Source organism: Erinaceus europaeus, chromosome 14 (genome assembly GCF_950295315.1).
Source record: "Erinaceus europaeus chromosome 14, mEriEur2.1, whole genome shotgun sequence".
Taxonomy (NCBI): domain Eukaryota; kingdom Metazoa; phylum Chordata; class Mammalia; order Eulipotyphla; family Erinaceidae; genus Erinaceus; species Erinaceus europaeus.
Genome location: NC_080175.1, coordinates 42,810,305 through 42,825,540, shown reverse-complemented (window position 1 = coordinate 42,825,540; position 15,236 = coordinate 42,810,305). Strand labels below are relative to the sequence as shown.

Below are 15,236 nucleotides of genomic sequence, written 5' to 3'. Positions count from 1 at the left end.
GACCACTCTGCTTTCACTTTAGGGTATCTTGACGTTTGACTAGGGATCACACTGGGTGGGGTTAGGGGGAGGCTCCACTTGCTTTAGGGTTAAAAAGTGACTGCCAGGAGTCGGGCGTTAGCACAGCAGGTGAAGCGCACGTGGCACAAAGCGCAAGGACCGGCGGGAGGATCCCGGTTCGAGCACCCGGCTCCCCACCTGCAGGGGAATCACTTCACAAGTGGTGAAGCAAGTCTGCAGGTGTCTATCCTTCTCTCCCTCTCTCTGTCTTCCCCTCCTCTTTCCATTTCTCTCTGTCCTCTCTTAACAGTGATGGCATCAATAACAACAACAATAATAACTACAACAATGATAAAAACAAGGGCAACAAAAGGCAAAATAAATAAAATATTTTTTAAAAAGTGACCGTCATCGGGAGTCAGGCGGTAGCGCAGTGGGTTAAGCACACGTGGTGTGAAGTGCACGTGGCACGAAGTGCAAGGACTGTCATAAGGATCCAGGTTCGAGCCCCTGGCTCCCCACCTGCGAGGGAGTCACTTCACAGGCGGTGAAGCAGGTCTGTAAGTGTCTATCTTTCTTTTCCCCCCTCTGTCTTCCCCTCCTCTCTCTATTTCTCTCTGTCCTATCCAACAACAATGACATCAATAACAACAATAAATAATAACTACAGCAACAATAAAAAACAAGGGCAGCAAAAGGGAAAATAAACCAAAAAAAACTTTAAAAGAAGTGACTGTCTAGCTGTAGGGCCTGTGAATACAGTACACCTGCTTTGTCATGGGCACAAACCCAGGTTCAAGTCTAATCTTAGTGCACTGAAGGAAGCTTTTGTACTATGTGTCTTGTCTATGTTTTCCTATCTGGGAAAGTCAGCTTGGAGTGATGAAGCCCCCAGTGACTAAAAAAAAGAAAAAGAAAGAAAAGAAACTAAAAAGACTGTTGTAGCCAGATGCTAGGTAAGAGGCAGTCAGGGCTCTTTTACCTGGAAGGATAAGAACTACTTTTGTGGGACCAAGGGAGCTGAGGTGGGGGTGATACGGCCCAGAGGGCTTATATCTGCTGAACTGTTCCAGGTGGCACAGGCTCACCCAGGCCACTGAACTCTGTTCCAGGCAGGGCTGATTCCAAAGCTTAAGTTCAAAGTCCCTGTACTATCAGCCTTCATGATGTCTTGCCCTGTCTGGAGTCCAAAAGTGACTGACCCCAATGTCTGTGGGGGCCCCCCCACTCCCTCAAAGCCCATCTCTTTTTTTTTTTTTTTTTTTCTTTTTCTTTTCTGCTCAGCTCTGGCTTGTGGTGGTACAAGAGATTGAGCTTTGGAGCTTGTAGCCTCAGGCATGAAAGTCTTTCGCAGAACCATCACACTTGTTCCCCGGCAAGAGGAGCTCCATCCAGGTCCAGATATCCCTGCTGAGGTCTTTCCAAAAGTGTGGGCAGCCCCCAGCAAGACAAACCTCCATCAGTAGAAGGGCTGGTTACCCTTCCACAGCCATCTTGTCCTCACAGAGGGCCTGCTGTCTGTCATGGCAGTCTGACAGTTTTCCTCAACCAGATGATACAGTCGTCTTTCCTGCATGTGGAAATAGCCAGCCTAAGCAGCAAGCCTTGGGCATGGGGAGGGTTTGTGAGCCGACCACATGGAGGTCACAAGAACACTGAAGGGCAAGAGGAGACCTTGCTGTGTCAGCAACACAGCAAGGGGCAAGGTGCCACCAGATTGGGTCCTGGAGTGGATCTTGGGGAGACCCCCCCCAACTAAGCTGCCTGGCTTTAGGACGCTCACCATCTCAGGATGAGGTTGCAGGTGAACTTCAGCTTCTCTCTCTCCCTTGCTTAAGATTTTATTAATGGGAAAGATAGAGGAGAGAGAAAGAACCAGACATACCCCGGTTCATGTGCTGCCGGTGATAAACTCAGGACCTCATGCTTGAGAGTCCAATGCTTTATCCACTACTCCACCTCCCAGACCACTTTTTAAAAAAATATTTATTGGACTTTAAAGTTTTGTCACTTTAAAAATTCTTCTCTTGGACAGGGGTAGATAGCATAATGGTTATGCAAACAGACTGTCATGCCTGAGGCTTTGAAGTCCCAGGTTTAATCCCCTGCACCACCATAAACCACAGCTGATCAGTGCTCTGGAAAAAAAAAAAAAAATTGTTCTCTTGTGGTCTGGGAGGTGGCACAGTGGATAAAGCACTGGATTCTCAACCATGGGGTCCCAAGTTCAATCCCTGGCAGTGCATGTAGCAGAGTGATGTCTGGTTCTTTCTCTCCTCCTATCTTTCTTTTTTTTTTTACTTTTCCATGTTGCAGTCACAGTTGAACCCAATCTGTTTCCCCTACTTCAAAATCCCACTGTAGGGCCAGCAAGATAGTTCACCTAAATAGCGTGCTTGCTGTGCCAGTCATGCAACTCACATTTGAGCTTGGCCCCTGTAACTTCAGTGCTGTGGTGTCTTTCTTTCTCTCTTGAAAAAGTCAACCTAGTTGACAATAGCAAAGCCCGTGGCGATCATTTCCCCGGATACACTTTGCCTCAATGTTTCTTTTTCTTTCTCTTTATTATTTTTTAAATTTATTGATTCCCTTTTGTTGCCCTTGTTGTTTTATTGTTGTAGTTATTATTGTTGTTGTTGGCTAGGACAGAGAGAAATGGAGAGAGGAGGGGAAGACAGAGAGGAGGAGAGAAAGATAGACACCTGCAGACCTGCTTCACCGCCTGTGAAGTGACTCCCCTGCAGGTGGGGAGCCGGGGCTCGAACTGGGATCCTTATGCTGGTCCTTGCACTTTGTGCCACCTGCACTTAACTCGATGCGCTACCGCCCATTTTCCCTTTTTTTTTTAAATAATTTATTTCTTTATTGGGGAATTAATGTTTTACATTCAACAGTAAATACAATAGTTTGTACATGCATAACATTCCCCAGATTCCCATTTAACAATACAACCCCCACTATGTCATTCATCATCTTTCATGGACCATCCTCCTATCTTTCTCGTGAATAAATTCTTTAAAAAAAAATTGTTCTCTTGTGGCCCTGGAGGTGGTGCAGTGGATAAAGCATTGGACTCTCATGCATGAGGTCCCTGCATTGAATATTCCATAGTGATGCTCTGGTTCTCTCTCTCCTCTGTCTCCTAAATAATGAATAATATATTTTTTTAACCCACTTGGCTTCACGCACCCTAGCTCCGACAAAGCTGCAGATGACAGTACAGGGATCAATAGGGCTGTCTCCTGAGGGGTCAGGCTTAACCTGGGGTTGTCACCCCCCCCTTGAAGAACCTAGACCAAGATGGCAGGAAGAATGTCCCCAAAGCCGTATCCTTGGTACTGTGGTCAGGAGGCCTGTGGGGGAGACACAGAGTAGGCAGGTGCCAGCCCAGATATGTCTGTTCCATGGTCAGTGGCACTGGGAGGTTCAGCCTGGAGCTCTCCCTGGAGAAGAGGCTGGTGGGCGAGAGGGACCTGGTGAGAGAGGGCTGGGTCAATTGGGGAAAGACACTCAAGTGACTGCTGCAGCTTTTGAAACATGAGGAGGCTTGTGTGGCCAATGGCATACGTATGTTTATACTCCTCTTTATTAGTGGATAAATATTAGAAAATCATCTCTGGGAAGGCATGGTCAGGGGCAGGCCGGCCTTGCCCAGCCGACGGGGGGTGGGCCCCTCGGGAGGCCCTGGCTTGGTGTGCAGGGTGAGGCTGTCCCTCCAGGGCTCGTACACCAGCGTGTAGCTCTCGGCTCTCTTGACGGTGAATCTGTATGAGCGGTCGGGCAGCAGGTTGCGGACATCGAAAGTACAGGCGGCCACAGGGATAACGCCGCTCTGCAGGCCCTCCTGCTGCGTCCGAGGCTCCAGAAGCTTAAAGCGCAGCTCAAACTGCTCAGGCACTGCCGGCTGGATGGTGACGAACCAACGCAAGCTGACCCAGTCCCGGTGGGCCACCGACTCCTTGCGGTCAAACATGACAGGCATCTTGGTGCTCAGCATGAGCCGGATGTGGGGGACCTTGGTGGAGCCGATGTCAGACACCAGCCGGTGTTTGATGTGCAGGCGCCCTGGCACCATCATGGCCAGGAAATTGTCCATGACAGCTGACAGGTCAGCCAGCCGCTGCTCCACTAGTCCCCAGCCTGCCAGGAAGGGCCTTGGGTCAGGGGACTCCAGCAGGGCGTCCAGCTGGGCGCGGCCTCGGTCCAGCTGCTCCAGCAGGTCCCCCAGTAGCAGCAGCTGGATCTGGGTCTGGGCTGTGCCCACTTTCTTCATGCGCTGGAACTTCCAGGGATCGATGAGCTGGAACATGGTGTCGGGCAGCACCAGCGGGTTCTGGTCGCCTAGTGCCAGGTGCTTGGGGAGGATCTCGATGTAGTAAGAACACTTTCTGAGCAGCTCCATGCGAGCGTGATGGCGCTTGAGCAGGTGGGGACTCAGGTCTGAGCTCAGGAACTCGCGCAGCGCTGCACGCCGCCCCATGTAGGTCCGCCAGGCCTCCGGCTCCAGCAGCTGCCGGTCCTCCGCCTCCTCTGCCTCCTCCTGGTCCAGGAAGGACTGGGGAATGTCCAGCTTTCTCTTTTCCAGGCCCAGGCCTGTCATCTGGAAGTTCATTGTCTGGGAGCTGGAGGTGGAGGGCAGGGCATCAGTACAAAGAGACCATCCCCTAACCCCAGCTCCACTTCAGCTTGGGAGTAGTTCAGGCCACTGACCACCCCTCCCCAGACCCTCTGGCCTCCCCAATGGCCAGAGTATGGGGATAGCATATCCTTTGGACTGTGGGTCTGGATAAAAGTGAACACTGAAATGGCCTAGGAGGTGGTACAATAGATAAAGAGTCAAATTCTATAGCACAAGATCCTGAGTTTCATCCCTGGAATAGCACTTTGCCAGGATGATGCCCTGATTTTTTTTCTCTTTCATAAATAATCTTAAAAACATTGGGAGTCGGGCGATAACGCAGCGGGTTAAGCGCACGTGGCACAAAGAGCAAAGACTGGCTAAGGATCCCTGTTCGAGCCCCCGGCTCCCCACCTGCAGGGGAGTCGCTTCACAGGCGGTGAAGCGGGTCTGCAGGTGTCTATCTTTCTCAACCCCTCTTTGTCTACCCCTCCTCTCTCCATTTCTCTCTGTCCTATCCAACAACGACAACATCAGTAATAACTACAGCAATAAAACAACAAGGACAACAAAAGGGAATAAATATATATAAAAAAAAGAAAAGAGGGAGTCGGGCTGTAGCTCAGCGGGTTAAGCGCAGGTGGCGCAAAGCACAAAGATCGGCATAAGGATCCCGGTTTGAGCCCCCAGCTCCCCACCTGCAGGGGAGTAGCTTCACAGGTGGTGAAGCAGGTCTGCAGGTGTCTATCTTTCTCTCCCCCTCTCTGTCTTCCCCTCCTCTCTCCATTTCTCTCTGTCCTATCCAACAACAATGACAGCAATAAGAACAACAACGATAAACAACAAGGGCAACAAAAGGGAAAATAAATAAAAATAAATGTAAAAAATATATTAAAAAAAACATTGAAAAAATGTGGCCACTGAGACCAGGTGGTGGTGGCACCCAGTAGAGCACGCACATTAGAGCCAGTTTGAGCCCTCCATCCCTACCTGTAGCAGGGGAGTCTCACAAGTGGTAGAGCTATGCTGCAGGTGTCTCTTTCACTCTCTGTCCCTCCAATTTCTCCAATATCAAAGCGAAAAAAAGAAAAAAATGGGGAAGATGCTGGAAATGACCACTGGGAGCAGTAGATTTGTCAGTTAGGCACCAAGTCCCAGTGATAAACCTGGTGGCAATAAAAATAAATAAAAATACCTAACTTTTTTAAAAAAAAAGTGGCCACCAAGCTAAGCATCTCACCAAGAGACAGCCTCCAGGCCTGTTATGCTGGTGCGGCTGGGATACAGCCCTTGGGTCAGAGTGGCCTGGGCAGAAACCTGGTCACTGGCTATTGGAATGGCTTGTGAAGCTCAGTTCCCCTGGAATACGCTACTTCCTGAGAGGTTTCAGTGTGACATCTTGAGGTCCCCCATGCCCAGTGACCTGTCCCCTCTTCCCTCTAGGGCCAAGACTGGCAAAGACAGTTGAGAGAGAGAGGCAGGTGCCTGATATCTCTGAGCTGCTGAGTCCAGCCTGCTTGAGGCTCCCCCGTGCTGAATCCACTGCCCCCACCAGAACAGCCTCATAAAGAGGCAGGGTTCTACTGTCCCATCTCAAAGAGTTTAGGGCTAAGATACCCCCTAGGGACTTCTGTGTAGAACTTGAACCCTGTCATTAACCCCAGGACCTGAGTCCCCTTCTATTTCCCTTCCGGGCCCAGTGTCAGTGGGAAGGTTCCAATGTGTCCCACAGCTGGGTATTCTTTCAGTCCCAGGTCTCACTGGGACAGGCCACAAGGACAAAGCCTGTGGGGTTTCTTGGACAAGTCCAAGGTCTGAGTCCTGTGCTCCTCTCCACCTCCCAGGTCCACAAGTCATATCCTGGTGATTTCACTTGAGAGATCTGGGTCATTGGGAAGGTTGGTGAATGGCGGGGAAAGGGGTAGCTGCGTGGGCAGCAAGGCTGGGGTCTGCCTGCATTCTTCCCGGGGTCCAGCAGACATGGCCTTGGACACACAGAGAGGTTCTCTGGGGTGCAGTGCAAGCAGAGGCCAGCCACCCAAGTACTGGCATGGGCAGACCTCACACACATCCAGACACTTCTTCAGGGAAATCTAGGCCTGGACCTAACTATGGGGGACCTTGCCAAATAATTCCAGAAAGAAAACCACCAAGGAGGGTCTCCTCTGCCCACATCTCATCTCCCCACCCCCTTTCCTCAGCTCCCCAGCTTCCTGCTAGATCCAAGTCCCCCTTTGGGCTCCAGGCCCCCCTGTCCAGCCCCAGGTTCACCTGTACAGCCCCAGGACTCCTGTTCAGCCTCAGCCCATATTCCCCCTATCCAGTCCCAAGCCCTTCTGTCCACTCCCACCCCCAGTCCAGCCCTAGGCCCCTTTGTCCAATCCCAGGTAGTTTGCCTACTCCCAGGCCCACCTTCCAGCCCCAGACCACCCGTCCAGCTTCCTCTATCCAGTCCAGATCTCCTGTCCAGCCCCAGGCACCTCTATCCAGCCCCAGTCCCCCTGTCCAGGACCCTTTGTCTAGTCCCAGGCCCCTATGCCCAGTCCCAGGCCCTCGTCCAGCCTCAGGCGGCGGCCTCCAACCTCTCCCGCCCACTTGCCCTCTGTCCGGGAGCCAAGCGAGCTGAGCTGGGTGCTGAGAGCTGCGGGCGCCCAGCCTCTTGCCGCAGCCGCAGCGTCCAGCAGGTTGCCATGGGGACCACCAGCCTTTGTGACGTCCCGCCCCAGTGGAGGGGGCGGGGAGACAGGGCGGTGTGGGGGAGACCCAGCGGGCTGAGGCCAAGCGAAACCGCCCGGCAGCTTGGGAACCCGGTCCACACCTCTCCTCCGGGTGCAGCCCGCGCCCCGCCCCGAGGCCTCCGCCCCCACCTCCGCCCACCAGCTCCTTGTCCCTCTGGTGGAGGTGGGACTCACCCAGGTGGTACACGGACCCGCTCTCTCCCTCAGGCCAAACTCTAGGGTTCCACCAGGGGTAGACTGCGGTTGGCTGTTCTGCGGAGGACCCAGCATGGCGCCGAGGTTCTAGGGAGTGGGGAGGGGCTTTGCTACCTACTGCACCCCTCACAACAATATTTATCCCCTCCACCCCCAGCCCATCACAACATCCGGGTCTCCCATCCTGCCAAGCCCACGCCCCAATCTGAGCCTGGACCGATGGGGTCCTCCAACTCCCAGGAGTTGCTCAGTACAGTCCCAGACCCTTAGGAACTACAGGCTCCTTAGTCTACCCAGGGACCCGGGGTAGGGTCTCAAGATACTCTAAAGCCTCTTTGTGTGTCAGGTGCTGTCCCCTTCCTGAGTCCACAGACAGCTCTGGAGGCCCCCACTGCACCCCACTACACCCTCTCCGACCCCCCCCCCCCCAACATAGCCTGCTCCTGCACCCTCCCTGCTCTGGACTCCAGTCTGTAAATTCAGGCCATTACAGTGCAGGCTCCCTGATATCTGGGGTGTCTGAGAGAAAAGGGGAAGGGGAATGATGTCTGAAGGGAGAGGGGAAGAGGGAATAGCTGCTCTCAGCCCAGCCCCTGAGGTGGAAGGGAGCAGCAGAACTCCTCCAGCTTCTCTGCTATCAACCCCAGTCTTTTTCTGATTCTAGTTTTTCAGCTAATTTTAAAAACTGAATTTGTTTTTTGAGATCATTGTTTAAAAGGAGGAGGAGGAGGAAGAGGAGAATGGCATGTGGGGGGCTGGGTGATGACTCACTAGGCAGAGCACACACGTGTGTGAGGACCAGGGTTCAAGTCTAATCCTCACCTCTGGGTATGGAGGGCTTCATAAGTGGCAGAGCAGTGCTGCAGATGTCTCTCTTTTTCTCTCTTTCTCTCTCTGTCTCTCACCCTCTGTCAAAAAGCAAGAAAGAGGAAGTTAATCGCCAGGAGTCCTGGAGCTGTGCAGGCACTAAGCCCTAGTAATAAGCATGGTGGAAGGGGAAAAGGCATAGACCCCATATCCCTTCACCTGGTCTCCCAGCGATGCGATTGTTCAGAACTGCAAGACCGTGACAGTGATGCAGTCAAAGCAAATTCCACAGCGACACCTCATGTCCTAATCACAGTACCCCCTCCCTCCCCACCCTTCCTTGTCCATCATCCTACTCTCTTCTTCGTCTCTGTCACTATGTCACTTCTGAGTGTTGTGTGCACAGAACTGAGCAGCTCATGACATTTGGGGACTGCCCCCACTCCAGGTCCTTCATGTCCTTCTAGTAGCATGTGGGGGTTGTGGTAACTCCTCTCCTTATGGGATGTCCATGGGGAGGGCACACTCGTATTCTGTCACTTCTGACCCCATCTGCCATTACCAATTGTGCTGTTCCAGAATCCAAAAGGTGGTGTTTTGAACCCCATGGGGGCACAGAGATCCTGCAGTGTGTCATTCACACACAGGGTGCCCAGGATGGTGACACTGGACCTACAGTGGATTGCTCTGAGCCCATTCTCTTACTGCTCAGCCTGGGTTCTGTCTGAAAATGTTCTGGTCTGATGCACAGTGTCTCCTGATTTATAGGAGGTACCCAGATTGGGGTCTTTATGGCAGCTAGGACAGGCAGCCCACCTTGCTGTCCCTCCACTTTCTGGGACTCTTTCTGAGCTGACAGAAGATGTAGGAGGCAAGGCCAGAGTCCTGAGGGTGAGGAGGAAAAATGCTGATCCTGCAGGCCCTCCCCCCCCCCCCACACACACACACAGCAAAGGACAAGGAGTGACCAGGAGGAATCTGTGTGCAGAGTGCTTGACCTCAGGCCTGTCAGCACAACGGGTCCTCCCACATCAGGCTAATTACCCTGAAGCTGCTCCTTTGCAAAGCACAGCTGGATTCCTGGAGGGCTTCCTGGAGGAGAAGGATGTATATAGGCACAGAGGATTTAAGGAAACCTGTGGGAAGTCGAAACATACATACACAGCAAGTAGGGGTCTGGATTCACCAGTGCCCTTTCAGGGCGTCTCCTGATTTTGTACATATCTTCTTGGCATTATCCCTAGTGGGGTCTCTAGTCTGTTAGGCCTGACCCTGGAGTAGAGGCCTAGCCTGTATGACTCTGAGTCTCCTGGGAGCCTCTACAAGTGTACACAGTGGGGTGATGACAAATGCCAGCTCATAACATCACTGTCATAGAAGCTTTCAAAGAGGTGACCAGGAGGGGCTGGATGGTGCACCTGGTTGAGCATACATGTTACTATGTGCAAGGACCTGGTTCGAGCCCCTGGTACCCACCTCTAGGGGGAATGCTCTGCAAGTAGTGAGGCAGTGCTGCAGGTGTCTTTCTCCCTATCTCTCTCTTCCCTCTGGCTGTCTCTATCCAATAAAGATAAAAAAATTTAAAAGAATATATATATATATAGATACATACATACATACATATATACATACATACATATATATATATATATATATATATATATATTGCCTCCAGGGTTCTCAGTGGGGTTCAGTGCCTGCACTATGAATCCACTGCTCCTAGAGGCTATTTCCCCCATTGTGTTGTTCTTATTGTTATTACTGTTGTTGTTGTTATTGCTGCTGTTGTTGGATAGACCAAAGAGAAACCGAGATAGGAGGGGAAGACAGAGAGACACCTACAGACCTGCTTTACCGCTTGTGAAACGACCCCCCTGCAGTTGGGGAGCCAAGGGCTGGAACCGGGATCCTTACATCAGTCCTTGCACTTTGTGCCATGTGCACTTAAACTGCTGTGTTACCATCTGCCCCCCAAGAATATATATGTATATATATATGTATATATGTATATATATATATATATGAAATAAAAGGTGACTCAGGAGGTGGTGCAGTGGATAAAGCCTTGGACTCCCAAGCATGAGGTCCTGAGTTCAATCCTGGGTGTCACATGTACCAGAGTGATGCTCTGGCTCTCTCTGTCTCTCATGGATAAATAGTTAAATTTTTAAAAAAATATTTATTCATTTTCCCTTTTTGTTGCGCTTTTTTATTGTTATTGATGTCATCATTGTTGGATAGGACAGAGAGACATGGAAAGAGGAGGGGGAGACAGAGAGAGGGCAAGAAAAAGACACCTACAGACCTGCTTCACTGCTTGTGAAGCAACTCCCCTGCAGGTGGGGAGCCAGGGGCTTGAACTGGGGTCCTTTTGATGGTCCTTGTGCTTTGTGCCACCCGTGCTTAACCGCTGTGCTACCGCCTGACTCCCGGGTAAATACATTTTTAAAAAGCACAACTTAAAAAATTAAAAAGGAGCCAGGAGGTGGTGCACTAGACAGAACTCACACACTATCATGCACAAGGACCCAGGTTCAAGGCCATAGTTCCCACCTGAAGGCTTCCTGAGTGGTGAAACTGGGCTGCAGGTCTTTCTCTCCCCCTCTGTCTCCCCTTCCCTCACAACTTCTATCTCTGTCAACAAAAGAAGGGGGTGGAATGGCTTCTAGAAGTTGTGGATTTGTCATGCAGGCACTGAACCTCAGTGATAACCCTGATGGCAAAATAAAATAAGATAACAAATAGTAAAATAAAATAAACTTTCAGAGAGAAATGCTCCAGAAAAAGTGGCTACACACACCTCATCTCTGTGGTTGGAAAACCTCACCTCTGTGTGTGGGGCCTGTAGATGTGGAATGTAGATGGGGAACCTTCCAGCACTTCCCATTGAGGGGGGGATGCATCTATCACCGAAGTGTTGCTATGCTTCACATTGGTTTGGTCTCGCTCTCCCCCCACCAGGAGAATTGGTTTGGCCCTTGCTAGTTTCGAGCCTCTCTTTCTCCCCGCCCCCTATGCTATGACGTAGCCGCCAGAGGAGAAGGATGCAGGACAGATCTGTGTGGTGATTAGTTTGGGTTAGTTTATGAATCGTTGTTCATGAATAAATACAGCTTCCCGGCCCAGCCATGTGTCCTCAAGTCTCTGTTTACCACCGCAAAGCTAGCCCGGCCTGCTGGAGTCCTGAACTATAACAAAAAATGGCGCCCACGTGGACCTGACCTGCACATCTCTCAGATAAGTGAAGACAATTTGGCTACCTATGCACTATGGCTTTCTCTTCTGCTTGTGAAGAGATCTCCAAAGGCCTCTGCCCTTTCTTCACGAGACTGTTTCGCTGTTTCTGGAACATTTATCTCTGGACTACTCTGTGGTTTCTGCCCAACGCCAGCCCACAGGAGCCCAACGCCAGCCCACAGGAGCCGGCTTTCCGCCGCGTGGCGCGGGGCATTGGGCATGGGCTCCTCCCACACTGCTTGGCTGCCAAGAGCAGGGCACCAGACATGGCAGGCAAAGCTGTAGCCTCTCATGGCCGCCACCCTGGGGCACCTCGGCCTGCGCCTTCTGCACGACTGGCCCGCCCGCCCAGCTGCTATGAAGTCTGGGCAGATCCTGGACCACCCGGAGACCACGGGCTCCCTGCCGAAACTGGGCCCCCTGGCCGAGATCTCCAGCTTGGGTCTGAAGGCAGACGAGCTGGAATATGCAGAGATTCGTCCAGAGATCGCAACCTACAATTCCTAGAAGTGGAGCTGCGCTGGAGGCCACCTCCGGATGGTGATCCCCCCAACAACTAAGACAGTATAGATCTAAATTCGTGTTTAAAATGACATGTCTTCATAACAAAGGTTTCTCTCCTTGTGTATTAAAGACCATGTTTATGTGTGTGTTTAAAGTTTGGCAAACATTAACTTTAAGGTTAAAAATGTAACTTTAAGGCTATGTTCTTACCAGACAGAGTTAAATGATAAAGGTTTTCGACATAGTTCTCATAGAGGTAAAATTAACTTACATTCAAAGTCTGAGTAAAAAAATAGTTAAAAATCAATATATTTTAACTAAATTAGTCTAAAAAAAACAACCTGCGCACACCTAGGGTGTGTCTCCATCTTGAATGGGTGTAACAAAAGGTTAAATTGACTTATTGATATGTAAAATTCTCAAATTCCTTCTCAATTAAAAACGTTAGATTGCGCTATGGTTATGCTAATGATTCTCATGTATGAGGCTTTTTTCTTTCCATGCTTCTTATGTTTACCTTTCCACATTCTATTGTTTAAACTTTAAACAACCTTAAAATTATACTAAAAAAGACTTCCAATTGTAATAGAGTCATCAATTGTGATAAACTTCTTCTTTTTTTTTTTTGGAGGGGCCCTCCTCTTGGTGGTTGCGGTTGCTGGTGTGGTGCTGGCGAAAGGATCTTGGCATTCAGACGTCACCCTTCTGACCATCAGCTTCCTCTTCCCCCTGATTGGCCATGCCACGGGCTTTCTGCTGGCTCTCCTTGCCCACCAGTCATGGCAGAGGTACAGCTAAGTCACCCAGAAGCTTCTTAACGGAGAGGAAGTTCAGCGCCGGGCAGTGGGCGGGTTTTACACTCTGATTGCTCAGGACACATGAAGAGTTTTGTCTTCACAAGGTGGAGGGACCAGGAGGGTTTATCAGAAAGTGTGTGAGAAGGGCCAAAGAGTTCTGCACAGCAGCGGTGCACAGGGCTTGCCTGTGAGAAGTCTCAGGTTCAGTCCCCAGGAACCACCAGTAGCCAGAACCAGGTGGTGCTCATGTCAAACAAGTGAAAAAAGAGGATGAAAAGATCATGGTAATTCCATATGCAGAAAAGAGTGAAGGCTGAACTGATGGGAAGATATCATCTGAAATTCAAATTGGAGTGTTCACACAACTTGCTGAATACAATTCCATTATTCTGTTCTGCTCTCTTCTTTCTAGTAATTTTTTTTTTTTTGCCCATCTCAGCCATCCTTTATTTTTTTTTATCCCCTGAGGGGAAGTTTTTTTTTTTATTTAAGAAAGGATTAATTAACAAAACCATAGGGTAGGAGGGGTACAACTCCACACAATTCCCACCGCCCAATCTCCATATCCCACCCCCTCCCCCGATAGCTTTCCCATTCTCTATCTCTCTGGGAGCATGGACAATTGTGATAAACTTCTAACCTGCTACAAGTTTTGTTTCATAGTAAGTAAATTGCAGCTGTCAAGTTCTCTACAGAAAAGCGAATTCCAACAGCTGACCTTCCTTATACAACTTTGCACCCCCTGGCATTCTTCCGTGGACATCTGCTTTGGACTGGCATTTCTATCGGACTCACTGGTACACCTCTTGGACACTTTGCACAAAACTAGCAGCTTCCCTTTATGCTGCTGGGTTTCTCAAAGACTCTAGGCTTCACCCTCCCCCCCATGCTAGAAAATGCCTGTCTAGGCAAGTAAAGCCCCCCAGAGGCAAAAAAAAAAAAAAAAGGTCCCCCTCAGGCCTTCCCTTGGCAGCACACTGGTTCTTGTTACTCGCTTACATGTTCCTCCATGTTTGTGCCAGTTTCTTTTTTTAAAAAAAATGCCTGTACGATATAGGTTTCTGTTCACCCCACACCCCTGATACTATGGTCATTTAGTTAAAAAGAAAAGGGGCAATTGCTGCTATGCTTCACATTGGTTTGGTCTCGCTCCCCACCCCCCCAGGAGAATTGGTTTGGCCCTTGCTAGTTTCCAGCCTCTCTTTCTCCCCACCCCCTATGCTACGTAGTTCAGGAGTTCTTGGCACTGCAGAGGAGAAGGATGCAGGACAGATCTGTGTGGTGATTAGTTTGGGTTAGTTTATGAATCGTTGTTCGTGAATAAAGAAATACAGCTTTCCGGCCCAGCCATGTGTCCTCGACTCTCTGTTTACCGCCTCTCTGTTTACCGCCGCGAAGCTAGCCTGGCCTGCTGGAGCCCCGAACTATAACAACACCGAAGTACTGTGGAACTCAGAAAAGTCCTATAGGCAGTAAAGGGACTGGGCGGAGGGCAGGCAGCTCGGGAAGGCCTGCAGTGATCTCAGGCCCCACTCAGAGAACCACAGGAACCTGTCCTCTCCCACCCTGCCCAGCAAAGGCTGACCCTCAGGGCTCAGGTGACCTGACACTGTCATACTCAAGGGCCCACCTTTCCTGCCACTGCCACCCCTATTTATACCCCTGAGCTGGAGGACCTGCTGCCTGCCTGCCTTGTCCCTGCAGTGGCCAGGTGTGTCCTGGGCTAGAAGATGATGGAGCACTTCCTGTACCCACACTCGCCCCCAACCCCCCACCCCCGCATCTGAGAACCAGGGAGCAGAGCCTTTGCTTCAATTGGGGAAATTGCAGAGGTGGGGGAGGGGTGGAGAAGGACTGGGGGGAGGGGCTTGGCCTTTGCTGTCGGGGCACAGGGTTTTCACCTGTAGTCAAGGGTTTGACAACCTAAGGCCCCAAGCAGTTTTCCATACCAAGCCGGCACACTGCCAGGCCACCTATGGCTGCTGCTGCCCACTAATTTTGCCCCTCCTTTGTGAGCCCGGCTTCTTGGAGGGTAGGGCTCAGCTCCTGGGCAGGTGTGGGAGACACCTGTGGCTCGCCTTCTGTAACCTCTGCGGGCGGCTGGGGGCAAAGGAGGGAACTAACTGCATGCCCTGCAGGACCCCTTGGCCTCGCCCTAAGAACCTGCATCCCTCAGGACCTGTTGGCAGGAGCCCGGCCCCATCCTATTTTGAGGCCCCACCCCCGAGGCCCCGCCCCCGGGGCAGATCGGGGGCGACTCCCTCAGCAGTCCAGAGCGCCTTGCTCGTGAGGTCCCCGGGAGCAGCTGCCCCGGCCTGGGCGCAGGGCAGCCCCGCAGCT

General features: G+C 51.1%; 1 protein-coding gene across 1 annotated transcript; it reads right to left on the bottom strand.

The window, feature by feature from the left end:
* Positions 1-3,568: 3,568 nt before the first annotated feature.
* On the bottom strand, positions 3,569-4,655 carry FNDC11 (fibronectin type III domain containing 11). Its single transcript, XM_007524424.2, has one exon. It carries the CDS (start codon positions 4,610-4,612, stop codon positions 3,611-3,613), a length of 1,002 nt encoding a protein of 333 aa, XP_007524486.1. The 5' UTR covers positions 4,613-4,655; the 3' UTR covers positions 3,569-3,610.
* Positions 4,656-15,236: the final 10,581 nt, after the last annotated feature.

Coding starts and splice junctions, on each gene's coding strand:
- FNDC11 (XM_007524424.2), bottom strand. CDS start 4,612: ATGAACTTCCAGATGACAGGCCTGGGCCTGGAAAAGAGAAAGCTGGAC.